The sequence below is a fragment of the Zosterops lateralis genome (assembly GCF_965231275.1).
Source record: "Zosterops lateralis genome assembly, chromosome: 3".
NCBI classification, from domain to species: Eukaryota; Metazoa; Chordata; class Aves; order Passeriformes; family Zosteropidae; genus Zosterops; species Zosterops lateralis.
Genome location: NC_139764.1, coordinates 876,848 through 902,827, shown reverse-complemented (window position 1 = coordinate 902,827; position 25,980 = coordinate 876,848). Strand labels below are relative to the sequence as shown.

The 25,980-nt window shown below is 46.9% G+C and overlaps 1 protein-coding gene across 1 annotated transcript; it reads right to left on the bottom strand.

Annotated features, from left to right (window-relative positions):
* Positions 1 to 323: 323 nt before the first annotated feature.
* On the bottom strand, positions 324 to 25,696 carry ANAPC1 (anaphase promoting complex subunit 1). The gene is made up of 47 exons (XM_083857420.1): positions 25,078 to 25,696; positions 24,145 to 24,306; positions 23,942 to 23,993; positions 23,283 to 23,392; positions 23,031 to 23,113; positions 22,147 to 22,220; positions 21,765 to 21,910; positions 20,925 to 21,145; positions 20,080 to 20,289; positions 19,704 to 19,799; positions 19,370 to 19,460; positions 19,215 to 19,280; positions 18,922 to 19,059; positions 18,447 to 18,587; positions 18,151 to 18,211; positions 17,677 to 17,864; positions 17,192 to 17,266; positions 16,787 to 17,052; positions 16,488 to 16,579; positions 16,045 to 16,193; positions 14,978 to 15,056; positions 14,863 to 14,899; positions 14,702 to 14,772; positions 14,413 to 14,591; positions 12,281 to 12,507; positions 11,023 to 11,141; positions 10,332 to 10,603; positions 9,555 to 9,789; positions 8,743 to 8,834; positions 8,466 to 8,600; positions 8,265 to 8,347; positions 8,074 to 8,152; positions 7,702 to 7,776; positions 7,094 to 7,170; positions 6,814 to 6,904; positions 6,667 to 6,720; positions 6,201 to 6,394; positions 5,887 to 5,973; positions 5,378 to 5,495; positions 4,530 to 4,607; positions 4,155 to 4,222; positions 3,047 to 3,185; positions 2,534 to 2,620; positions 2,001 to 2,096; positions 1,650 to 1,848; positions 1,048 to 1,182; positions 324 to 593 (listed from the first exon to the last, which is right to left on the bottom strand). The coding sequence occupies exons 1-47, from the start codon at positions 25,288 to 25,290 to the stop codon at positions 478 to 480; spliced, it is 5,856 nt and encodes a 1,951-aa protein (XP_083713546.1). The 5' UTR covers positions 25,291 to 25,696; the 3' UTR covers positions 324 to 477.
* Between the last annotated feature and the right edge of the window lie 284 nt (positions 25,697 to 25,980).

The following is a 25,980-nucleotide window of genomic DNA, read 5'->3' as shown; positions in this document are numbered from 1 at the left end:
GAATCCAAGCCTTTGGCTCTGGCTGAGTAATCCCTCAACCTCTGGCTGCTTTTTATGGAGAAATTCCATGTGTTTGGTGACAAATTAAGGATCTGCTCTGCCTGGAACCAGCAAGGAATGAGCCCTGCTCCAAGTTCATCCAGGGGATACACAAGGAAGAAGGGAACACAAAGTGTTAAAACCAGGACTTATCTCCATTGTTTGAAAATAAGATCCACCACAAGCTAAGGAGTTATAAAACCAAGGAGAAGCACCATTCCCAGCCAAGGTCCTTCCTGAATTCCCCACAAAAAACACATTTGCAAATGAGTCTTTGTTACAAAAGTAAATTTATTATGACCCCACTTTTATAGCTCTTTTTTTTAAATTCCTCATAACAATTTATAAATAACTCCTGGTCGTGGTTACCACAGCTGGGGGTGAGTCTGGTTGTTTGGGAAGGTACAAAAGAAGGAGATTTTGGGAAGTTTGGTGGGACTACAGCACCATGGCCTGGGGGTTCCCAAGGAGCAGCGGAGCCAGGCGCAGGAGTGCCCGCACGGGCACATGCAGCCTCCGCAGCTTCAGCAGCAGCTCTGAGAAGTTTCTGCTCCCTAAAAAAACATCCAAAGCAAAGGAAAAGGGCGTAAAAATTAGCAAAGATTTGCCCAGAATTGGAGGGAGAAGCTCCAGGGAGCTCTGGAGGTGTCGTCCCATGCATCTGTTGTGTGCTGGTTGGAAAGTGAAGTTCTATAAGCCATCTCAAATCTCTTTTAAAAGAGATCCCAAATCCAGGAAGAACACAGGGGAGAATACAGAGAAGAGAGGTGTGTAACAGGCAGCAGAAATTTGTGGCTGGCACTGGATTCCTGGGATAGGGCCCAGACCCCTCATGGATGTGGTGATACTCCTGCCCCAGCTCTAAGGAAGGAACAGAGCTCCCAAAATAAAGGTCCTTTCTTTTCCCTGAGTAACCTCATGACTTGTATCCCCAGGCTGCTGGAGGGCAAGAAAAAGCTGCCCAGTGAAAGGATCCAGGAGTTCCCCGAATCCCTATTCCAGACTCACCTTCCAAGCCTCCAGCTGCCAGCTGCCCTGGTGTGGGCACAGAGTGGTAAATCAGGAAGCACGCCAGCATGCTCAGCTGGGATTCCTCTGGAGCTTGCCCACTCAGGTAGGAATGCAGGGACACATCCCCTCCAGCTGCAAGGCACAAGGAATACTTTTGGTGACATTTGGGAAGCAGGATTTCCACAGATAAATCCCATTGAAGTCTCCATTCCCCACAGAAGGTGGGATGGGAGGTTGTTTTCCGACCTCCTTCCTTCCGCCATGGCCACTCTGCTGTGGTCACCGCTTGCTTTTGCTTCAGGAAAATTCTCCCTGTGCAAGATGAGGAAGGAATTTTCTCTGGGAAACACCACCTTCCCTGCTGAAAATCCCCCACCGTTCCAGGCAAACACAACTCTCCAGGGAATGTTCCACACTAAACTGAAAACGCCTTCCCTTCCCTCATCAATTTTCCATACTTTTGAGGCAAAAATCAACCTGGATCAGCAAGACAAGAACCAGGTGAGCAACAGGGGATGGAATGAGATGGGCTTTAAGATCCCTTCCAACCCAAACCATCTCAGGATTCCAACACTGGTTGGACTGAAATTCCTCCTTACCTTGAAGCCACTGATCCAAGGTGTTATCTATGGTGCACTTCATCACTGGCAGGAATTCCGAGTTCATGAAGAGCCCCCGGGTTGGATTCCTGTTCATCCTCTCCTGGTGGCTCTGGGAGCTGAAGAATTCCAGCACCAGCTTCATCTGCCACAGCTCAAAGGTCTCGGACATTTCCCGCCTTTCCAGCCTCCTCACAGCCTGGCAGTGGGGAGAGCAGGAATTGGAGCAGGAATGAAACAGGAAGGAAACGACTCCTCAACCCCTGCCTTCCCTCCTCTGGAAAAGGCCACTCTTTGCTCCCCAAAAAGTGGGAAAAACTGTTGTTTCCAACAGGAACAGGAGTTTCCTACCTGGTCGATGGCAATGTATGTGGGCAGCATCTCCGGATTCTCCTGGGTCACGCACTCGTAAAGAATGGAGGAGAAAAGATCCAGAATTTCTTGTTTCTGAGGAAAGACAGGTGTCAGGCACAATTTATTCCAGGTTCCTGACTCCATTACCTCCAAGTTAATCCATGCAGTAGCATCACAGGAATTTGGGATAACTAATGATACCACTTGACTTCTTCCTTGGGATAATTAAACAAGGTTTTATGCCCTCCTTTAATTTTAAAAGAAATTCCATATAAAACAACTTCAATGATTTCTCCTAAATGCTTCAGGGCTCTCTGGAATTGTTAAACACATTCCTCAAGGAATGGGACAAAAAAATCCCAATATGAAACCAACTGGAATCAGAGGATCACCCTTATATTACACAACATCCTGCAGGATATTCCCTGTTCCTGCTGATTGCAGGGCTAAATTCTGCTCTCGAGTTTAAGGCAAGTTTTCCCTACTTTGTATCCATGGAATAAGTGTTGGTCCACACCAAAACTTCCTACCTGGCCCATGTTCACAGTCGGTTTGCAAAAATAATCGGCAAAGGAAAAGAGAGCGGGATCAGAAGTGAAAGCAGAAATTGCTTCTGGCTGGAAAAAAAAAGGGATTAAAACACATTCCTGAACTTTTTGGATTTGTGCACAAAGATAACAACAACTGATTTCCAAAGTGCCCAGAACACAAGGGAGAAAACTGGAACCCACACCAAAGGTTGGAATCCATGTCTAAAGGTTGGACTCCATGATCTAAAGGCTGGACTCAATCTAAAAGTTGGATTCCATGAGCTGAAGGTTGGACTTCATAATCTAAAGGTTGGACTCAGACATCTAAAATTTAGATTCAGTGACCTAAAGGTTGGGCTCCATTTCCACTCTAATGATTCTGTGATCAAGCTGGATGTGCCCAACACTTGTGTCTGCCCACGGCAGATGCAGCTTCACATGGCTGTTCTGTCAAAGCCATCAGAATTCCCTCCCTCAGCAGCATTCCTGGCAGGAACCATCCAGAAGCCATACCTTGAATGCCCGCGCTTCCGAGTTGCGGTGGGTGACGGTCTCTGCCAGGAGGCTGCGCCAGCCCATGGGATCCTCCTTGTAGGAGAGCTGCCCAGCTCGGAGCTTCACGTACAGGATGCCACCCTTGGAAAGGATTGACCTGGAATGGCACAATGGGGCTGATTTACAGAATTGGTTCAAAGAGAGGAAATTCAGGCTGGATATTGGGAAGGAATTCTTCCCTGTGACGGTAGGGAGGCCCCAGCACAGGTTGCTCAGAGAAGCTGTGGCTGCCCCAGGATCCCTGGAAGTGTCCAAGCCACATTGGATGAGGCTTGAAGCAACCTAGGGTAGTGGAAGATGCCCCTGCCCATGGCAGGGGGTGGAACTGGGTGATCCTTAAATCCCTTCCAACCCAAAGCATGCTGTGCTAGTGGACTGTGCTCTAATTTAATCCTTCCAGTTGACAAGAGGGCAATCAATGATTGGACTCATTATCTTGGAGGTCTTTCCCACCCTAAATGATTCTGGACTTGATTAATGGGAAGTAAGTGACCTTAAAGCACCACATCACTGTGCAAAGATGCAGCTGGTTTCTCCCACCCCTCACTGGGGAGTGCAAAGATAAGAATGATTTCCGTCCCCCCCCGGCCCCCCCCCCAGATCCTGTGTTCCGGTAAAATCTCTGGTTCCCACAGCTGCCCCCCACATTTCAAGTGTGTCACGAGGGCAGGTGGAACTTTGTGACACAGAGTGACAGGAGAAAAAGCATTTCACAGGGCAGTAACAGTCCCCAACAGTCTGGGAAACGTGACATCACCACTACTCAAAACCGAACTAAAACCATGAGCTGTAGCTGCTCTCTAGTGCCTCCATCCCACTGCCAGCCTCTGTGGGTTTTACTATCAGGTTTTCCCCGACCATGTTTTTTTGCATGAATTATGCACCTCAATGGGTGAAACCCAACTCTGCAGTTTCTTTCTTTCTTTCCCCCTAAAGTGCTGTCAGATGCACAACAGTGACTTGATGAAACTCAGGTCTTTTTCTGAGCTGTGGGAGGGTTTAAAAAAAACATGAAATACGATTACTACAAGGTCACGATTCAGTTGAGCATTATAAAAACACTTACTGGAGATGAGTCGTTCCCTTGCTTAAATCTATTAATAATTCCCAGTACCGGGGGCCCTTCACTCTGATCTGTCAATAGAAACATTTTATCACTAAACATAACCAGAATAATTGAATTAAGAGGTTTCTATTGCAGTGTTGTCCACACAGCAAATTCAGGAGGAGGTTTGTGTCTCCTACAGGAAATTCCCTGCTGCATCAGATCTTGGAAGATCTTGATCAAGACAGAAGACAGAGAATTGTCTTTGGAATCATAATAGGACAATGTCATCCTGAGTCAGGCTAAGGAATCAAACAAAAACCATCAGATCTCAGCTCTTGAGATCTGTGACACAAAATCCAGGTGATTTTCCATTAAAACAGAGATTTCCTCTACCTGCTTCAGTAAGTGGAGCTCTGGGAGAAGCGTGGGTGCCATCAGCTCCTCAGTGACCTCCCCATACCACTGCGTGCCCTGCAAGACAACACAGGAGTCACAGGTTGGAAAAGCTAATTTCTACGGGAAAAGGAAGGAAGAGGGTATGGGGAATATGGGGAACAACTGCCCTGGGAGCAGGCAGGGGGTTCTGTTCCTAAGTAAACATAGGACTCATGTCAGGAACCACAGACTTCTCAAGCCATTTTTTCCATGGATCGATGGATCAACACCCAATGCTGGGCAAGGCTGAAATGTGAAGGTTTGGGAAGCAAGCTGTAATGGGAACATGGAGAAGTCTTTGCTAGAACGACAGAGCTGCACCTCTTCCCCCTAAAAATTCCAAGAACTCAATCCTGAGCATATCCCTTCTCCCATTTAAAATAAATCCCACAGAAAGGACTCTTCCCTGAAGGACACCTGATGGAAGCACCAAGGAGAAATGCCAAATTGCTTATCTCAGAATTACAAGAAGGCTTGGAAAACCACAAATGCTTCCAGCCACCTCTGAGCCTTTGGAAATCCTTCTGAAGAGAGAAAAGAACCTGGGTCAATCAGGACACCCTTCCTTGCCTGTTTGAAGACTCTGGTGACTCTCCCTGTCCTCCCTTCTGCTCTCCAGGTGCCACCAAAGCACACCTGAGGTGTGAGCGGGTGGAGCCCAACCCTTCACTTATTTGCGCAGAATTCACCTTGTCTCCACCCAGCCTGAAACCAAACTCAAGACTGGAGGCCACACCAACGAAAACTGGGATAAATCCGAGTGTTTGGTCATCCCACAGCTCCTCAGGGCCTCCCAGCCACGTTACCTTGTAGGTGACCTCTATGAGGGCATAGCAGGGGGTGTTGGAATCCACATCCACCGGAGTGAGGAGCCTGGGCTCGGCTGCCAGCACGTACAGGTGACGCAGAGCCTGCAGGTGGTACCTGGGATGGGAATCAAGAGCTCAGCACAGGCTGGGAATGATCCCAAACACCCAATTCCAGCTCCACACCCAAACACAGCTTGTGTAGCCATGGCATTGGTTTATTAGTAGAACAGGGCTTAATGGAGCAGAATCAAAAGTGATTAAGGGTCATAAATGGACAGATCTTTCCAGCCAAGCAAACTGGAGTAGCCACATCACAAGAGCATAGCAGAGCTGGTGTTTCCTCACTGATCAAAGATCCCCACCACTGTCACTTATTTCTTCTGTTTCCCACATTATTTTTTAATGGAGAACCTCCAAAAATTGATTTTTTTGGTAAAAATCCATCATTTGTCTTTTGTAAGAAGATGATTCAGCTGAAGGAAATAGGATCCCCACGAAAGCCTTACCGATTGTCCGTGCTGTGAACAGGGAAGTGAGGGTACAGAGCACAGAGAAGAGCAGCAATGGAGGAGTTGGAAGTGCTCAGGGAATATCTGTAGGAAAAAAATCACTGTCCTTTAGTTTTCCTTCTAAAAATCACAGGAGGACAAAATATTTTGGTGGGATGAGGAAAGGAACTTTCAAAAGTGCATGAAGACAACAAGAGTCTCTCTTCCAGCAGAAGACACCTTGATGCATCCATATAATATTAAAAAAAAAAAAGGGAAATGGAGGAAATGGAAATAAGGACTGAGATCTGCCTTTGGAAAAGGCCCATTACCTTCCTCCTCCCAGGAAGAGGAGCCCCAAAGCCATGTGGTGAGCCAGGTGGAAGCCGTAGTTCATCTCTCCCCCTGTCTTCTTGTGCATGAAACGGCAAAGCTGGAGCACTTTGAGGTTGCCAGAGCCAGCCATGACCATGGCCAGGGCCAGGAGCAGGACACTCAGGCATGTTTCCAGATTATAGTGACCTGTCTTCAAGCACAACAGAGAGGTTTCATCACAATTCCATGGCCAACAGCACATTCCAGGTGTGATGATCCACCACTTTCTACCCCAGAGACTGGAAACCACATTCCCCAGAGAGAGGCAGAGCCAACAAAGTCCTTCAGTGATTCACAGCCCTGCCACATCCTATATAATGTGTAATTCAGGAAATTAAAAAGGATGGGTTTCTTCCCATTGAGGTTTTGCTGAGGGTCACACAAAGCCATCTTTTTGCTGGAAGAAAACTTGGAAAAACTTACTATGGATGCTGTTGGAGCCGACAAACACTTCAGGAAATCCGTGGCATATTTGTACTAGAAAGAAAAGAAATGCCCAGTAAATATGGATCCAAGAGATGAGTGACAGCTCCCTGGGAAGTGAATGGAATAAAATAACTCTCCTCTTACCAGGCACTGAAATGCTGCCAGGTTTTCTGACCCGGCAAAGCGAAATCCCAGGGATAAACACGCTCCAGCGATGATGTAGACATGAGCTTGCCTAAGGAGCAACATAAACAGGAAATGACTAAATGTTCCTCTTCTCCTCATCTGAATACACAGCACAAACTCCTTCATCCCTTAAAAATAAAAAGGAAATCTCATCCTTTATAGGATATCCCATATAACAAAACTCTCCTTTACAGGACAGTAAAATTCCCTAAGAGGAAATTTTTGGGGTGTTACTCACGCCAGCGTTTCCAAGCTCAGGTCTTCAGAGGAAGGCAGCTCTGTTGCATGAAGAGAAATAATGTTCTCTCTTATGATCTGTAAAAAGCAGGAAAGGAAAATAAATCCAAGGGAAAACCGATGACTAAATGAAACTCTGGCCATTAAAAGTTCATAAATTATACCAAACAGGTCTAAGGGAAGGAAAAGCTGTTTTTTCTCCAACAGAGACCATCAGCATCCTGTAGTTCTCATAATTAATGAGAGCTCATTTGGTCTTAAAAAATCCATACAATATCTTGGAATATCACTGATTCCACTGTTGGGAAGTTATTCCTAACGCTCAACTCCATGTGGCAGTTTTGGACCTGGCAATACAGTGAAAAGTTTAATCCCTTCCTTTCCCCTGACATAATTTCGTGTCTGGAACAATCTCATCCCTCCTCAATCATCTCCTTTCCAGTCCCTGGTGCTCCTAAAATCCAGGAATCCCATGAACCAGTCACCTCTGTCATGTTAATGCTCATTTCCTTGTGCTCCTGATATGACTATGGAAATACCCACATGGAAAACAATCCAGAGAGGTGTAAAACTGGAAAGCAAACACACCACACATAAACAAACACCTACCTGAGGCACGTTGCTGTTGACCCACTTGGAATTAGGCAGGATGTCATCCCACAAAATCAGGCATCGAGCCAGGGTCTGGAAAAAGGGAGAAAACCAAATTGTGAGGGAAAAAAATTATCTATGGAATTGGGAAAAGCTATAAAAATACAGCTAAAAAATTAATGTAACTTTCCCCATAATTTGTGTCTTTCATCTATTTCTCCCTAAACTCTGTCTCCATGACAAGGAAGTTGCCACAATACAAGGAGAAATTGTTGGAAGGGGTGAGTTTGGCTGGGAAGCAAAGGATTCTGGATGATGGGTATGTTGAGCTGGAATTCCTAAATTCCATTGTTTAAATAGACTGAGGAATGAACCCAAGAAAAATCTTACCCTCAACAAAAGGAATTCCGGTTTGACAAAGTCCAGCAGATACATGGTGTCCGGTGCTTTGAGCCAGTCAGCAATGGATCTGCAAGGCACAGCAAAGGAGAAGGGTTTCCAGGTCACATTCCAGCAATTCCAAACCCCAGCAGAGCCAACACTAGGGCAATTTAACCCTGCAAGAATTCCCGGGTCAATACCTGTTGTTGGTCTTCAGGTAGATCATGGCAAGTGCGAGGGTGGCCCCTGGACATGTCACGTCCACGTTGATGGTGTCTCCTTCCTAGGAAAACACAGGGAACACTTCCCACAGGTTCACTTGGAAGGGAAAGATGCTCCCAAAGTCATGGAGACACCTCCCAGACTTCCAACTTAAATGAGCCAGCGCTGGCACCACATACCTTGATTTGGTAACTGGGAGATTTGTGCTTCTCCCTGTGCATTCCCGCCTGGAATCTCCTGTGTCCTCCCACCATGTACTGGTAGAGCTGCTCGGGAACGTTGAGGTCTGACATCCCAATCAGGTTACTGCCATGCTAAAGAATGAAAGGAAGAAAAAGCATGGAAGTGCTTTCCTCTAGGAGAAAAAAACCCACAGGCACCTGGGAGCCAAGGATGGAACAGCTCTTGAAATGCCATTCCAATGGATAATGAGTCTCCTAATTGCAGCTGACTTACCCCAAGGCACACCATTCCCAAGGCCAGCCCTGATGCCAGAGAATAGGACTCTCTGTCCGTGCAATATTCCATTTCTGGGCCAGGCGGACGCCCTGGAGAAACCAAACCAGCAAAATTCACCTTTTAAAATTCCAGCTTATTGCTTAATTCATACTGAAAGGAGAAAAAAAAATCTGTCGCTCCCTAGGGAAGTCCTCAGTGGAATGACAAGGAACTGGCAGTTCATCCATCCACTCCCAAATAGCAACTTCTTCTGAAATGTTATGGTTGGAGTTTAGAGCCATGGTGAAAATGCAAAGTTCAACTGAGGATACTTAAGATCCCGAACCAATCCAAATGCTGTTGCTAAAAAAGGATTGCACATATCCAATTTCCAGAAACACAACAATTTCACCCTTAAAATTTATCCCATTCCCTGTTTAATAAACCACAGAGTCTCCAAATATAGCCCCATGTAAATGTGGAGAAAAGCTGTTACAAATTAATTCAGAATGAGAGCACAAGTGAGACCATAAATCTGCTGTTCACATCAGCTCTTAAGGCCTAGTGCTTAAAAACACTTAATGTTCCAAACGGGAATTTAGGATGCCAAATTTCCAGGTGGAAGAAGTAGGAACAGTAATGATGCTGCCATGTTTCTTTTCCTAAATCCAGTGACTTCCTGCTGCACAAGCTCCCAGGAGCGACCCTGAGGTTTCAAAAATGGGAGAAGAATGTTGTGGTGGGAAGGTGCCAATGTTGCAACTCCCAACTCCCTGGTGCACACGGCGACTATCCCAGCCTCATCCCGCTTTCCTGGTGTCGGCACCCACCTATCTCAGCCAGCAGCACCTCGGCAGTGTGCCTGTGGGCAGTGCCCTGGTAGACCAGGCCTATCCCGACCACGGCAGCCACCTGGACGTTGTGGGGGACATCCAGCTCTGTGGAAGTGGGTGGCAGCAGGGCGGGGATGTGGATGCTCAGCAGGCGGGTGATGGCCATGTCCATGGTGCCCAGCTTGGCAGTGGAGACGCCGAGCAGAAGCCCAATACTCGTCATCTCGTGGCCCTGGGCAAGTGTACAAGGAGCAGTGAGGCATGTCCAGGAATGGGAAAACCCCTGCCCCACTGCTCCAGTGGCGTATCCCAATGAGTCGTGTGCAGGGTGGAAAGATCTGGTGGTAAAACTGCTTGAAATCTTTGAACGGAAATGAAGTTTCCTCATTCTCCAGAATCTCAGAATATTTACAATGGAAAGAGACCTCTGGAGATCATCCAGCCCACCCCACCTTGCTCACTCAAAGCAGGTAACACAGGAATGCATCCAGGTGGGTTTGGAATGGAATTTCTTCAGAGGCTCCATGCCCACCCTGGACAGCCAGTTCTCCACCACTCCTATGGAAAGAAGTCCTTCCTCACACTGAGAAAGGACCCATCCATTGAACCCAAGCCATGCACCACGACCATAATGATGCAACTCAGATATTCTCCCACACCAGGAAACTTCCAATCCAACAGTTCAAAGAAACCTGTTGACTTTTCCTTCCTCGTTTTACCTAAAGAATCCAATCCCAGCGGGACCTGGCTCTTGGATGTGCCAGAAGGGCTCACCTTTGTTAGGTAGTCGTGGATGTTGAGGGTGGCCAGCTTGGTGAGGTGCCCGTTGAGGCCCAGGGCCATGAGGAACCCTGCGTATTCATTGGCCAGCTCGGCGATTTTGGGCTTGTTGTAGACAATCCAGGCAGAGTCGATCTGGGAAGCAGGAGCAATCTTCAGGCCGGCAGCCACCCCGTTGTGGAAGCTGGCCCAGCAGGCCATGTTTGGGGGGACATCGATGTTCCCGCTGTTCAGATCCACAGTGGTGTTCCTCGGAGGAGCACGGCCTGCCATGGGAGAGGGGATAACAGCAGTCAGAAAAAGCCAAGGTCTTCATCAAGTACCAAGTGAGGGAACAGCTCTGATCCAAGAATGTTCAGGAATGTCAGGACAGCCCTTTGCAGGATCTCCATCCTGTATGACCCCAGCACTGACCAGTTTAGGCCATTTTTCCACTTCTCTCCTTCTGTACCTGATAAAAGGTCTCAGTGTTTGATAACACTGGCCCTGACCATTCCAGAAGGACCTTCCACCATTCCAAGTGGCATATTCAAAGCCCAAAGGAGCTGCTTCTCATAAAACCCACACTTGAGCCGAGAAGTTCTTGGTGGAGAAGATGCCATAAAAATTACAGTAATGAAATAACAGTTGGAAGAAAGCCCATCCTGCTCTGGGATTGACTGGGAAGTACCCCTGACCAACGTACCAGTGAGGTTCAGCTTAGGGATGGGCAGCTGCTCCGTTGGCACAGGATGGTAGGAGAACAGGGTGAACATTCCTCGTCCAACTGGGAGTGCCATAGTTCGCTGGCACAGCTGCAGCAACCTGGTGGGGAGGTGAATCCAAAACCATATGGAAAATTTTCCCAAATTAAAACGACCTACAAACAACAGGCACTGGACAGAACCATTTTTCTCCCTCATTGTGACTTCTTCCTTCTCCTTTTGAACCAAATCTTTGGTCCTTAAAAGGTTCACCTCCAAGATACCTTTTAGCTGTTGGAACCTGGCACTATTTTCCCCTTACAGCTGGTTCAATAAATCCATTCCATGGATGCTTCCCAGCCATGTCGGAAGCGAGGTGAGAGGAGAAAGCCAAGCCAAGGTGGTTGCCCTGTGGGATCCTGCTATGAGTGGTGACAACACCGAGTAATAACGCACATACAGAGGTAATAAGGTGCTCCCAAGAATGCTGACCACAATTCTCTATGATTTAGTCTGGAAACACTTTCTAGACTCGTTAGATTACTCAGCTCCCTAGGTCAGACTCAGAGCATGTCACATGGTAATGGTGTTCTCAGGTTTGCTTTTTAATTTGGTTTTTAAAGGAGAGGTTTTTAACGCCCCCCAGAAGTGAATAAAGAAGCAGGACAGGGATAATCGAGGCCACTGGGCACAGGTTTCAAAGGAATGGAATAGTGAATGTGCTTTCTGTGGAAGTCCAAGGTCCCCTGACTCAGGACCAGCCTATCACAAAGGATTCTCCAGCTTTAGGCAGGGCATGGATGGTTTAGTCTCTATGGAGTAGGTCCTGCTTATATATCACATTTTTTGGGCAGAAGAAAGTGATACAAAATCTTTTCAACCCCAATTGACCTCAATATGCTCAATGTGCTATTTGGAGTCCACACTAAGTGTCCTTCCCAAGAGCCCCCAACTCCAATATAGCAGAACTCCAAAGACTTGGATCATGATTTTTTTTTTTTTTTTTTTTTTTTTTTTTTTTTTAAATTAGATTCTGAGCCTCTAAAAGTATCCCCACAACCTTTCAGCTGAACAAAATACTGGGAAGTAGAAACAGCTGGAAATGGAGAAAGTTCCAAGGCCACACTGGATGGGGCTTGGAGCAACCTGGGATAGTGGAAGGTGTTCATGGCCATGGCAGAGGTAGGAATGAGATAAGCTTTAAAGGTCCTTCCAAACCCAAGCCAATCCAAGGCATTCCATGGTTCCAGGATTCCTTACCTGTTTTCCTTCTCCTCAATGTACTCGTGGTCACTGGCTTCTGGCATCTGCACCACGTTGACCCGGACAGGCCGGGCACTCTGGAGGAGCCTCCGGACCTCCTGCACCCTCAGGTCCTCACTCCAGATCAGGGACATCACCTCCTCATTCATGTCGTTCATGCCATCCTCATCCTCCTCCGACTCAGCTGCCGACGGAATGTCCGAGGACAGCACCGTGCCCACAGACTGCAAGGGAAAGGGAAAAGACAGTTCCAGAGAGAAAAACTGTCAGCAGGGCACTGTATCCTGAACTCACCCAGCACTCACCCAATGATGAGTCTGTACATAGATGGACACACAGATGGAACATTCCCATGCTCCTTACAGAATTTAAAGGCCTGAAGGATTTTCAAACATGGAAATCAAGTACTTCTGTACAACTAAATGGGATAAATAAATGGCCTTAAAGACAAGAGATAGAACCTCAAATACATTGAGGAGGTGACATGTGACAGAATTCTTGTCCTTTCAAAACCCTTCCTTGTTTCAGAGCAGTCATAGGAAAGGGGTTTCCTTTCCCTCCCTACACTATCAGCCCAGTTTATGATTATCCCAGTTTGTAATCAGCCCAACCAGAGCTGCTGTTCTGCAGATTCTGCTCCAAACCCTGCATTATTTTTCTAAGTATCGACATTTTCACACATCAATTTGGATTCCCACCATAACCACCTTAGAAAAGCAGATCACTCATTAAAACAAACAGCCTGAACAGCAGAAAATCCCAAATTCCTCACTATCAGGCAACTTGCGGTTCACCACAGCATCAGAATGGTTTTAGAATTTCCACACATGACTAGAAAAGCACCAAAGCTCAGGGGCACTCTTGGAAAAGGCTTTTCCCATGCAAGATTTAAAAAATGCTTTTCTAAGACTTTGCTCTCCTGCTTGTTCACATCACACAAGTGATGTGAGAGGACCCAAAAGGAACGGATTTTTCTGTGGTTCTCCAGGAACACGTGGCCCCAGGAAGGCAAGTAAATGAAAAGCTGATGAATGAAATCAAACCTCTTCTGGTAAATCCACACTCAATCTCAACATGCAACTGCACCACCCAGAGCAGCAGGGTCCGTTCTGAAACAGGAAACTCCACCCTGCCCTCCTGAGAAATGACAAACAATTTGGGGTTTGAAGCTCACTTTGGCTTTTTAAGGTCACATCAATTTGAGGCATTGTTATAGAGTCACTGATAAAATCAAATTTATCATCATTTTTGACAATTCGTGAGGGTTTCAGTTGGGCACAGTTTCCACTAGCAGCAAACAAAAAGGATTTTTCACATGATGGCAGGTGGGGTTTGACCTGGAGTTAACTGACCTTTCTGCCAAATTAATTACAGTTTTGATATGCAATTAGTCATAAAGCATTTGTTGTAGAAAATTGGAATAACTTTAATATCTCTTTCAAAGCCGAGACAGCAAAAAAGGATCTTCACCAAGACGAACTTGAGATTGCAAATCCCAACTCCTGACTTTGGCAAAGGCTCCAATCTTCTGCCATGAAGGGGTTTTATGTCAGCATTAAGAAGATTTTTGGCTTCCAACAAAGGACATTTCAGCGAGATACAATTCCTTGGGATGCTGGTGATTGCCACTATCAGAAGAAAATGTTGAAGAGAAAAAACTACACTGTTTTTTTAATAATTTTATCTCAGGATACAAATAACTAAAACTTTTTTTTTTTTTTTTTGAAAAAAAGAGAAATATGGCAAGTGTACTTCCAAATCCAGCTCTGCTAGTGGAATGAAGGATGCTGGCCATGCCAACACAAGAAAGCCACTGACAAATACCCACTTTCTTCTCCTTCTGCCATGGTTTGATGGCAGAGTCTCTGGAGAAAGCACGAAAGGATAGCAGGAGGAAGAATCCAACACCTCTGGAGGCAAAACTTCTGTCTAAATTTGAAAATGTGATTTATCTTGAGTCTTCCCAGCTATCCATGATTATCCATCCCTGCTTGATATTGGTTTTCACACCAAAACCCTTGTAACATGTAAATTTGTCACCCTCAATTTGGGAATTAAGCTGGAAATTCCTGAGCTGGGTGCTCTGTCCAAACCCTAGGATTAGGAAATCCCTTTGTGGTCATACTCACGGATTTTCCCTTCTGCAAGCTCCCTTCCCAGGCCTGTTTTGACAAATCCTGGCGGCCGATGAGGAGGCAAACGGCTTCTGGCCAGTCTGAGGCCGGCTGCTCTCGGCACTGGTAGATGGCGTCTCGGATGGGAAGGGCCACGCCAAAGGGAAGAGATTCCAGATCCCTCAAGGTGAAACCTAAAAATTAAGGAGGGAAAAAAAACCCAAATAAGTGTTATCAGTCCCAGACAAAGTGTTTCCTTGTTATCCAAGCATATGGTTATTTGGAAATGTTGTTCTGCTCTTACCGACACTGGTCATCCATAGGACCAATTTTTCAGCCAGGCTGGAAACAGAAGTGCTGGTTTTGAAACTGCACCTGGAAAATTAAGGAAAAGCCAATAGAAGCGCATCCAGAAGTCAGCAGGAAGTCACAAACTCAATAAAACAACACCAAAAGTCTTCATACCGATTATCATCCTGCTCCATCTGCTGCTTCCGTTGGCCTAGGAAAGACAAGGCTGTGTTAATTCCATGTTCTCCAAGCTTGAGGCGCTCCCAGGATGGAGCCAAAGCACTCCTACCTGATGTGATCTTGTACAAATAATGGGAGGCTTCATTCAGCACGGCGCTCTCGTCTCCAAGGATATACAGAGCCACACTCTGGGGAAGAGAGACACCAAAAAAAGTCATTTTGGGGCTGATATTCTGCTTCCCAGAAAAACAGGCAGGAAATAACTGGAATACAACCTCAGAAGTGGGGCAGGTGTGTTGTGAGAAAAAGGAGACTGAAACAACTGAACAAGAAACTTTAAAGCTTTAAATTTTTGGAAAAAAAATCCACCCTGAAACAATGCACTGAATTTTCCCTCCTTGCTCCGGAGATAAAAGATAAATATCTTCTCAATGCAAAAACAGGTTCCCAGTTATCCTTCTTGTGTTTCTCACATTCCATTTCTCATGCAGGACACACACATTGCTTGTAGACACCCTTTTCCACTTGGTTTCCTCCACATCTTGGGATATTTTGTAAAGGTTCCAAGTGAAAAACTGTTGAATACAGCCAGCAAAATTCAAGGGATCAGTCACTCTATTTAGACAATTCTGGGGAAAATCATGTCCAGGTAAAATGATTTTGTGGACTTTATGAAGATCTTTCAACTCTGAGCTCTCCAAGGGCAGATCAGGCAGAGACAGGAGGAAAATAGATCTAGGCTTTTTTTCCCTGTTTTTCTCCTTAGGCACCTCAGGCTCAACACCTCTGCTCCTAGTTGGAAGGTTTTTCCCATCAATGAGTAAGGAAGTGATGCTGACCAGGAGATACCATCAGCACTCACAGGACTAAATATTGATGTTGGGGCATGCCCAAGGAGAAAACTGGGCAATTCTCCTTCCCAAAATACAGGTAACTCCAAATTTCATCATAACTTTGCACAAACCACAGAAAACACAGAAGTGATGAAGCTGCTCAGCTCCAGTACATCCTTCCCACCTGGAAAATCCATCCAGTAAATGAATCCCTCTATTATTTCATCTTCCTTTAGGGATGTTTCATTTCCAGGATATTCAGCAGCTGAAGCAAACCCCGCCCACAGGGCAGTGCTGACAAAACAAGGCACATTGCCTGTATTGCCTGCCCCCCAGTACTCACCAGTACCACCAGTTTGCTCCTTTCACAGATCCCTGGTAAGTAGGGATAAGGCTGCACTCCCTCTCCCTTCAGGCAGGAACTCAGCCACTGGAAGATACTTGGAGGCTCAGCAGAAAAAAAGGAGGGATGGAGCATGAAACCTGTTTGGACTTATGATGAATAACAAAGACGATGAGCTCCAGGGGAAAGGCACAAGAATTCTCACCATTCCCATTTCCTCCAGTATTTCTTTCAACAACAAAAATCCAGCATTTCCCCCCAAAATTTTACAGATCCCTCCTGTCAGATGGGATCTTTTGACAGGAATGAAAGTTCAAGGAATCCATTTAGGAAGAAAAACTATCTCAAAGGAATAAGCATGGGATAATCCTCCACAATGAGGGGAATGTTAAAAACAAAAGGAATATCCAAATTTCATGGAATAACCAAAGGCTTAAACTCACCCTGGTCAATTATGCAGGTCTGCCTGGAGGTTTTGACAAGGGCTGGGTAGTCCCTGTAGTAATAATCCATGTAAGCTTCCAGTTTTAAATCCCTGGAATGAGAGAGAGGGAGGTCACAGACTGGGAAAAAAAATTCCAACCTCCCGGATGCCACCTTCGGGCAGTTGTGCTACTGGGGAATAATTTGGAGCCATGGAACAAATAGGAAAGGTTTTAGATATTCCTTTTCTTCAAATACAGGGGAAGTTTGCTCCAATTTGGGCAATCCCATCAAAGAAATTATTTTCCGGTGGGAATACCTGGCCAACTGGACCAGGAGAACCACAAGGGAGCGGAGTCCTTCTCCCATCAGACTGTTCAGTTTGAGTTCCTCGTAGATGAGGTGGAGAACAAAGAAAATGGCAGGAATGTGGGAGAAAAGGAGGGTGGAGGAATCCAAACTAAGGCTCTGGGAAAAGTCGTCCTTGGAAGCTGAAACTTCCAGAGGGTCCAGGCACAGAGCTTTGGCAATGGGATGAGACTCGAAATTCTTGTGGTAGTCAGAGCTCAGGAGATATTCCCAGTCCTAGGGCAAAGAAACAGGGAAGAAAGAGAGAGGATCCACAGTGAACATAATTTCCAGAAAGGTAATTCCAAAGCACTATTACAGAGGAATTTTTTCCCTAAAAACCAAGCCAAATATAACTGAGGGAACCATTTCTTACTTCATCTGACCCAGTTTCTGATGGCCTTGCCTTCTTTGGAGCAATGACTGGAGAGAGTGATCCTTCAAAATCAAGCTGCAACAAATAAAAGAAAAAGAAATAAATAGAAAAGAAATAAATAGAAAAAGAAAATTAAATAAAAGCAGCTCAGGAATGAAATTCCCAAGGTTTTCCAGGTGAATCACAACATCTGAACTCAAACCAAGTAGGACATGATGTGGCTTAAGGTACTTCTGGATTTGCTGAACAAACTCCAGAAATCTAAAATCCTCTTTAGAAGAACAATCTGAGCTGTGACCTGTGTTTAAACTCAGAATCAATTTAGTATGGATGATATGAACCAAATTTAATGCAGCAGGGTTAGGTGTGAGCTGGAGTCAAATCTTCATCATTTATTTTTAAAGAAGCACCTTGTAAATGTATCTCATGATAAACACAGAGCAAAATATGCTGGAAAATGAGAAGTGAAGAATGAATTTGCTCACATTCCGTGTCCAGCAGAGCCTCTCAGTGTTGTAACCCATCATGTTCATGAGACAGGTGACAAATAAATTCCACTCTGAGTGGTAGCTGGGCCCTCCCGGGGCATTGTAGGCATTGTACCACTTCACCAACATCTGCACAGCTGTCTCCTTGGGCAGGATGGCTTTTACCCCCTGCAGGCATTTTTTCACTGTTGGGGAAGAAGGAAATCATCCATCAGCTCTGGTTCCCCAGGATTTGCTTCATCAGTGGTGGAAATCTCCACATGTTCCTCTTGTTGGACCTACTTTTAACTCTAAATGAAGCCACAAAACCCCAACAGCTCTTCCTTGAGTTGAGCACAAATCCTCTGATTTGGAACAAAAATAAGGAAAAATACTCCTTTTTTGCTCATTACTGAAACCAGTCATGTCTGAACTGGCATCTCAGCCCTTCCCCAAGCAAACCAAAAGCCACCTAAAGCTTTGGAAACCTACCTAATTCCGAGGTGGCAATCTCAGGAATACTGATCCGAACCATGGTGTTATTGCTGAGCTCCTGGAAAATCCAGCAAAAGTGGAGATAAATCAGGAAATGCACCAAGTGCAGGCAGAGTCCTTTTCTATCAACTCAGAACTCCTCATTGGGTGAACATATTCCCAAATCCTGGCTTTTGCTACATTAAGATGCAGAATTCAGGCACCAGCTCTGTGAAACACTGGAAACCTTGGAATTATCTTAAAATAATCTTTGTTACCAAAAGCATTGCCCTAAATGACAGGGAAATACTTACTAAAGTTACTCTGTTGTGGACAGGATCCCTCAGAGCTTGGATAAAAGTCCCAAGCTGCTGGAAAGTGCAGTCATCAACATAGGGGGAGTCGTGGATCTTGGAAGAATCCCTTAATTCCGGAACTGGTGACAAAAGCACGCTCTGCAATGTGGGAAAAATGAGCTCATTTTAGAGTTCAAATTGAATTGGAATTCAGAATTAAAGTGGATCTGAGCAAAGAACAGCTAAAATTGTTGGGTTTAAAGTACTAACAAGAATTTTGGAAACAACTACAAATCTTTCCAATCCCTGCCTTTGAAGTTTTATGGCAAACAGAAATAAATAAACAGGGCAGCAACACAAAAATCTCCTTTAAACAAGTTTATTCAGAGGATTTACAGATTTACAGAACAAGAAGGAAAGATTGAACTCCGAAGGACACTTGGGAAACAACCACCAATCGTTATAACAAAAGGAATATTTCCTTATTTCTTACCTCTTCCAGGGGCCCCAGGTGCTTGTTCAAAGGCTTGGATGGAGTACTGACACTATCCAAGGGAGTGCTTGGCCGAGGCATTGGGTTGGAAATTGTCAGAGATGGAGCAGGAAGCCCAGGAATAAAAACCTTTCCCACCTTTTTGGTGGAAGAAAGGAAACAAAAAAAGTCAAGTTTTTCTCTGAAAATAACCCCCACAAAAATTATTTAATTACCCCATTAATGCCATGGATGCTTCAGAACTCCCTTTCCAGCATTGCACATAAATTAGGGATGGAAAGGGTGTCACTTACCCGAACCACTCCAGAATAAAGCACCAGATTCCCACTGCCTTCCAGAACCAGCAGAGTGTCAATTCCCTGGAATAATCAAGCAGCACATTCAGGTCCTTGTGTTTAATTAAGGAGGCACCAGCTGGATGACAAGGACATTCCACAGGTAACAATACCTCCACCGGAGCTGCATCCTTTGCTGGAATATTGGTGACAGATCCAAAGATCAGCTGTGATTTATCATTGCTCTCTTGGAATTTTACACACCTAGGGATTAGGGAGAACAGGAAACAAAAAGGTTTGTCCTGGATGTTGTCATAGAAAGAAAACAGACTTCCAACAGTGCAATGAATTTTGTGGGGTTTGTGGTTCCTTCCTCCTTTTTCCTCCTTTGCCCAAAATAAATCAACGTATTTTTAATTTTCTAGTTAATTAAAACCTCTGATGTACTTCGAGCTGGGAATTTCTGGAGTGCCTCTCCTGGTTCACCTGTCCCCAAGGAATGCTCACCTCAGCTGGAGCTGGGATTCCACTAAAAAGCACAGGAATTTCTGCCCACAAAGGTCGGTAGAAATGAACACTTTGGATGCCTGGGAATTCTTCTCTCTGGAAAAAAGAGATAAGGAGCAGGTTAGAACCTGCTTTGGAGACTCCATGAAACCATTCAGAAAGCCTGGGATAGTACACCAGGGAAAACTACTCCAAGTGCTCAGTTCTCTGCAAGGGAGCCAGGCACTTAGGGAGCATCATTTCCCAAAAACATCAGAGACTGCAAGCCCATGAATTGACTCCAAGATGGCTCCAACTGCAGAAAAAACACTGAAATAAGCTGGGTTTTCACTTTAATTCCTGCTTCCCCATTCTCATCCCAAGAAAACCATCTGACCTCATGTTTGGGACTGTTTCCGTCCACAGGTGGTCGATGCAGAGCTCAGGAACGATCGGCTCCATCTCCGGCACGAGGAAGGAGTCATTGGAAACGGAATTTGGGGAATGGGTAATGCTGGGTCTCCTCGGGGACTGGGCACTGCTGGAAAAGTTGAACCTCTGCACTCCAGAGAAGGAATGGACTCCCAGGGCTGGGGAATGGGAGCGGCTGCAGGCAGAGACAGGATATCAATGAGAAGGGGATCTTCAAAATCACAGAAAAATCAGACATTGATGTGGTCAAAAACTGGATCTTCAAAACTGAGATAGAATCAGATGTTGGATATGACTGAAAAGTGGACCTTCACAATCAGGGAGAATCCCAGGGAGCTCTTCCACTGATTTTAAAACCCAACCAAACACCAAACTCTAAACCAGGAACTAGCTCACTGTTGATTTCCTTTAGTTTTCTAGCATAGGGAAACAATTCTTTAATTATTTTCCAGGCATCTCTGTCCAAATCCAATAGAAGAGATTCCAAAAGGATTTCAGATGGTCCATTTGATCAAAAATCCCTCCCAACCTCTTCCCTCTAAGTTCTTTAGAGAATCCAGCCCGTAACACTCCTGAGACTCAAACATCCTGCAGCCATTCCTTGATCCATGACAGAGCAGCCTCCTTGGCTCTGGCACAAGCATTATCCTCCTGTGTTATTGGGATAATGGCACAGGAAGGGCATTCCAAGGGAATTTCAAGTGCTGCAACACAAGAGGCACCTGAGCCTTGGATGGAAAAACAAGAGAACAAAATGAGTCCACAGTATTCCATAGCTCCCATCCTTCAGGATTTGCTGTGGGTGCTCACCTCAAAGCAGCCATGTTGGAGATGGTGGGAGAGCGGGATTGCAGGTTGGGAGAGGAGCCAGATCTGCTCTGGCTGTGGATGGACGAGTAGTTCTGGAAAGGGGAGCCCCCAGGGGAGTCTCCCTTGGAGAGGCTCCGGAGATGAGCAGTCAGGGAGCTGCTGGTGGCCATGTGCTGCGGGGTGCCCCCCTGCTCTGGGAACTTCAGCACCAGGCTCTGCTCCTGGAGGGAAAACCAATGGCATGTGGGCAAGGACAGGGAGAGGTTTTCCCAACAGCTTTTCCTGTCAGTTACGTGTTATAAATTCACGCTCAGCCTACGGAGTTAATCCCATCAACTGCTCTTCCACTCCCACAGAAACTGCTCCAATGGTTTACACAAAATCCCAGGATTTGGTTGGAAAAGACGTTAATGCCCAGCCAGTTCCACCCTCTGCCAAGGGAACACCTTCACCTATCCCAGGTTGCTCCAAGTACCGTCCAACCTGGAACATTTCCAGGGATGGAGCACCCACAGATTCTCTGGAAAACTCTGCCAGGGCCCCACAATCCTCACTGTCAAAAGGTTTCATGGCACTAAATTACTTCTCACTTTTCTTAAACCTTCTGGTCCATTGTACGGAATAACATATTAATAACATAACCCATGACCATCACCACCACATGATCTCCCTGCTCCAGGCAAATCCCTGGAAAAAAATTCTTAAAAACCAAAAGAACCAGCCCCACCCAACATCTTACTCTTATAAATGAAACAAATCCCAAATCCCAGGCATTCCTAACACTTAAGGGGACAGAAATGCACACAGCTGTTTTCCAGGGATCCCCAGGGAATAGTGTACCTCTGGCTTGACTCTCCTGAGGGCCCAGACCATGTGTAAGCTCTGCACAGTGTCGTAGGTCATCACTATGGAAGGGTCAGCGCTGAGGAACACGATCTGCAGCGTGTGGTCAGCCACGTACTGCACCCGGGATGATCCAAACACTCCTGGAAAACAGGGATGCCTTCCAAAGGATCAACTCCACAACACTGCTATGAGCATTTCCCACACTCTCTTCCTTCCATAAACTGGGTTTCTTCCCTGAGTAGCTTCCCTGTTCATGCAGCTGCTCTAACTGCATCCTTGGAAGTAACTTTTCCTGAATTTTTTGATACAGGGAACACTCCAGGGACTCACTGGGATTTGCTGACACTCTGAGGGACTCCAGTGACATCCAACGTACCTCCAGACTTCCAGACCAGAGGGGTGATCTCATCCAAGGGGTGAAGCATGCTGAACATTGTTGGCAAAGGCTCCCTAGGGAAAAGCCATACAAATCAGAGTCTGGAATGTGACAGCAGGGACACAGATTCCATCTCCAAAAGCTTGTTGGATTAAGTGAGTAGACTCAACTTTTCAGGACCTCTATTCCTAATCCCAGCTCTTCTGAGGACTAGAGAATCCCAGAGGAAAAACCAAAAGAGTTGATTAAAGCTACTCATCAGTGCATAGTCCAACTGCTTCTTTAAGGATCCACAGAGGGCTGTGGGATCAAGGAGTGGGATCCTAACACAACAGGGAATGGGATCCCCCCCAACAGGGAATGGGATCCTGTAGCTAAGAGAAACTGTCTCGATGACAATCCCTCAGTGACTCTCCAAGTTGTCCATGACAGCCTGGAATCAATTCCCAGGAGAAACCTAATGGACTCAGGCTGCTGGTTCCCAGATCCTATTCCCAGGACTGGCACTCCCAAATAGTTTTAACACTCAGCTTTGAGTGTTAAAGTCACTCACTCAAAGTCACTGGGATGGGATAAAAATCACAGATGTGGAAGAAACTCATCAATAAAATCCCAGACTGCTTTGGGTTGGAAGGGGCCTTAAAATGATCCCATTCCACCCCCTACCACAGGCAGGGACGCTTCCACTATCCTAGGTTGCTCCAAGCCCCATCCAAGCTGTCCTTGAACACTTCTAGGAATAGGCCAACCACAACTTCCTCCTTTTCCACTCGATTTTACCTTTTCCTATCAGAAACACAAGGATCTTTCACCACTGCCCTCCAACTCCTCCATTCCTTATTAGATTATCCAACAGGAAACCACCCAAATTCCTCATCCCATACCTGGGTGGACTTGGAGGCACCTCATGGGAAGAACTGCTGCGCTCAAATAACAATCCATATTTGGTTGGCCAGACGTTTGCAACCTATAAAAAAATTATGGATTTACAGAGGAAAAACTAACCATCTCTTGTATTGGTTATGTTTGAGGGTTTTACATGAAAATAAGACATTCAGGCTTTTTATGGAGAGCTGAGGAATATAAATGTGGACAAAAATACTCCAATTGTGGACAAAAAGCAAGGCAGAAGATACCTGGAAAGGCAGAGCAGCGATGTAATCCTTCCCCTCCATGCTGTGCACGTTTATGCAGGAATTCTGCAAAATGCAGATACATTTCTCCACTATTTCCTCACTGCCTGAAACTGGAAAGGAAAAATAACAATTACACAAGGAAGTTTCACTCTGTTTCAGACATCTCTTACACACAAAAAGTAAAGTCTAACATTTCAAGTTGCAGTGAATGAGCTCCTGGAGTGTGTCTAAAGAAGGGAATGGAGCTGGGAAGGGGCTGGAAAACAAAGAATGGCTGAGAACACTCAGCCTGGAGAAAAGGAGGCTCAGGGGCGACCTTCTGGCTCTGCACAACTCCCTGAGAGGAGGGTGCAGCCAGGCGGGGGTCAGGCTCTGCTTCCAGGGAACAAGGGACAGGATGAGAGGAAACAGCCCCAAGTTGCACCAGGGGAGATTCAGGCTGGCTATTGGGAAAATTTCTTCCCCAAAAGGGTATCCAGCCTTGACACAGGCACAGGGCTATAAAAACCATGCGGATCTGGTGGTTTTGTGGTGGCCTTGGCAACAGCTGGACTCAGCGGTCTCTGAGGGCTTTCCCAACCTAAACAATTCCATGATTCCAAGCCAAGGGAGCTGAGCTCTGAGTATTTGCCCAGCAACACAAGAAGCAGGACACTCACCATCAGCTTTTTCCGATTTTTCCTGGGGGACAGTGAAGTCACACCACAAGGCCTGAAACCCAACACAGCATCATTAATTCTCCAGAACAAGCTGCTCCCGTGCATCGTCACCTTCCCATGTTCCCTCAACTAACCCCACACCAAAACACTGTCTGCAGAGGGTCTGTGGATTTCCTCAGTGCCCCTTTCCCACATTTCCATACCTGCAGGATGGGGCTGTCGACAGTGAATGCCTTGTACACGGTGGATGCTTGGCTTCTGCTGCCCTTGCTCCAGATGACCATGTTGCTGGCCACGTACAGCTCCTCGTCGTAGTCCACCTCCTCCCCAACATCACTGATGCCTTTCCTCAGCTGCCAGCTTTCCTGGAAAACAGGGGTTTGTCAAGGAAAAGCCACAAGACCCACAGGTGTGATGAGTTTGGCTAGTTACAAGGTGCTGGCACAGAGAAACTGTGGCTGCCTCATCCCTGGAAGTGTCCCAGACCAGGCTGGACAAAGCTTGGAGCAACCTGGGATAGGGGAAGGTATCCCTACCCATGGCAGGGAGTGGAATGAGATGATCCGTAAGATCTCTTCCAACCCAAAAACCCCTGGCATTCCACAGTAACGGACAATCAAGATCCATTTAGATTTATTTTGATAGAAGCCACGGAGGAATGGGTATGGGAGACTCTTTATGGAGTTCTGAGATTCAGAGTGAACCCCTCTTGCTCCCGAAACTGTTTCTGAGCGAGGAGGTGGGATGGATCCAATCTTAGGCTCGATCTCCATCAGAGCTGGGGGTGTTCATCTGGAGAACAGAAGCCTCCAAGGAGACCTTAAAACGCTTTTCAGTGCCTAAAGAGGCTTCAAGAGAGCCGGAGTGGGACTTGGACACGGGTCCGGAGCGACAGGAATGGCTCCCCACTGCCAGAGGCCAGGGTTAGATGGAATATTGGGAGGGAATTCTTCCCTGTGAGGGTAGTGAGGCCCTGGCACAGGTTGCCGCATCCCTGGATGTCAAGGCCAGGCTGGAGGAGCAACCTGGTCTTGTGGAAGGTGTCCCAGCCCACGGCGTGCGCGGGAACCGGATGAGCTTTAAGTCCCCTTCCCTCCCAACCCGGCCTGGAACCCCCAGCTCAGGAAGGCTCGTACCCGGTGCCGGTCGTGGATCGTGACCTCTCGGAGGGAGCCCACCAGCCCTGCGGCGCCATCGGAGGAGCAGAGCTCCGGCGCGGGCTGGAGCCGCCGCAGCTGCAGGCTCAGGGCGCTCGGGTGCCGCCGGCTCTGCTCGCGGCCCCGCGGCGCGAACTCCTGCAGGTCGCCGGCCGCAATCATCGTCGCCCTCTCGTCACAGTGGTCCGACATGGGGCCCCGATATCCACATTATTTCCAGGACGCTCCGGCGGCTCCCGCGGGCACCGGGACGCGCGAGAAGCGGCACAGGCGGCCCCTCACGCGGGCGCGGCCATCTTGGCGCTCCCGCCCTGCCCCGCGCGCGCCGGCTCCGCCATGGGCGCGCCTCACGGCGGGTCCCGCCGCCGCTCCCGGGGGAGTCCTGGTGTTCCCCCCCTGTCCCTGAGGGAATTCCAGCGCTTCCCGGCATATCCTGAGGGGAGACTTCCCCCAAAATGCCGTTTCAGGGCTACAGTCCCGCCGAGCGCTGACACGGCGGTGCCGGGCGGCGGCGGTTGGTGACTGGTGTGCGCCCGTGGCGACTTCCATCATGGATCGCTCGGCACAGAGCTTGGCGTTGTGGTAGACTGGCTTTAAACTGATGGAGAATACGTTTGGATGGGATATTAGGAAGAATTTCTTCCCTATGAGGGTGGTGAGGCACTGGAAATGTTGCCCAGAGAAGCTGCGGCTGCTGCATCCCTGAAAGTGTTCAAGCCAGGTTGGAGCAGCCTGGGATTGTGGAAGGTATCCTTAACTCATGTTTAAGGTTCCTTCCCACCCGATCATCCCGGGATTCCCTGATAAAGAACAATCAGAGTCCATGTGGAGTGATTTTTATGGAAGCCAGGGATGTAAAAGGTGGGGGGGGGGGGGGAGGGA

Coding starts and splice junctions, on each gene's coding strand:
- ANAPC1 (XM_083857420.1), bottom strand. CDS start 25,290: ATGTCGGACCACTGTGACGAGAGGGCGACGATGATTGCGGCCGGCGAC. Junction 7,171..7,701: donor TCAACAGCAACGTGCCTCAG/GTAGGTGTTTGT, acceptor TGCTTTTTACAG/ATCATAAGAGAGAACATTAT. Junction 3,186..4,154: donor AAGGGAACGACTCATCTCCA/GTAAGTGTTTTT, acceptor GTGCCATTCCAG/GTCAATCCTTTCCAAGGGTG.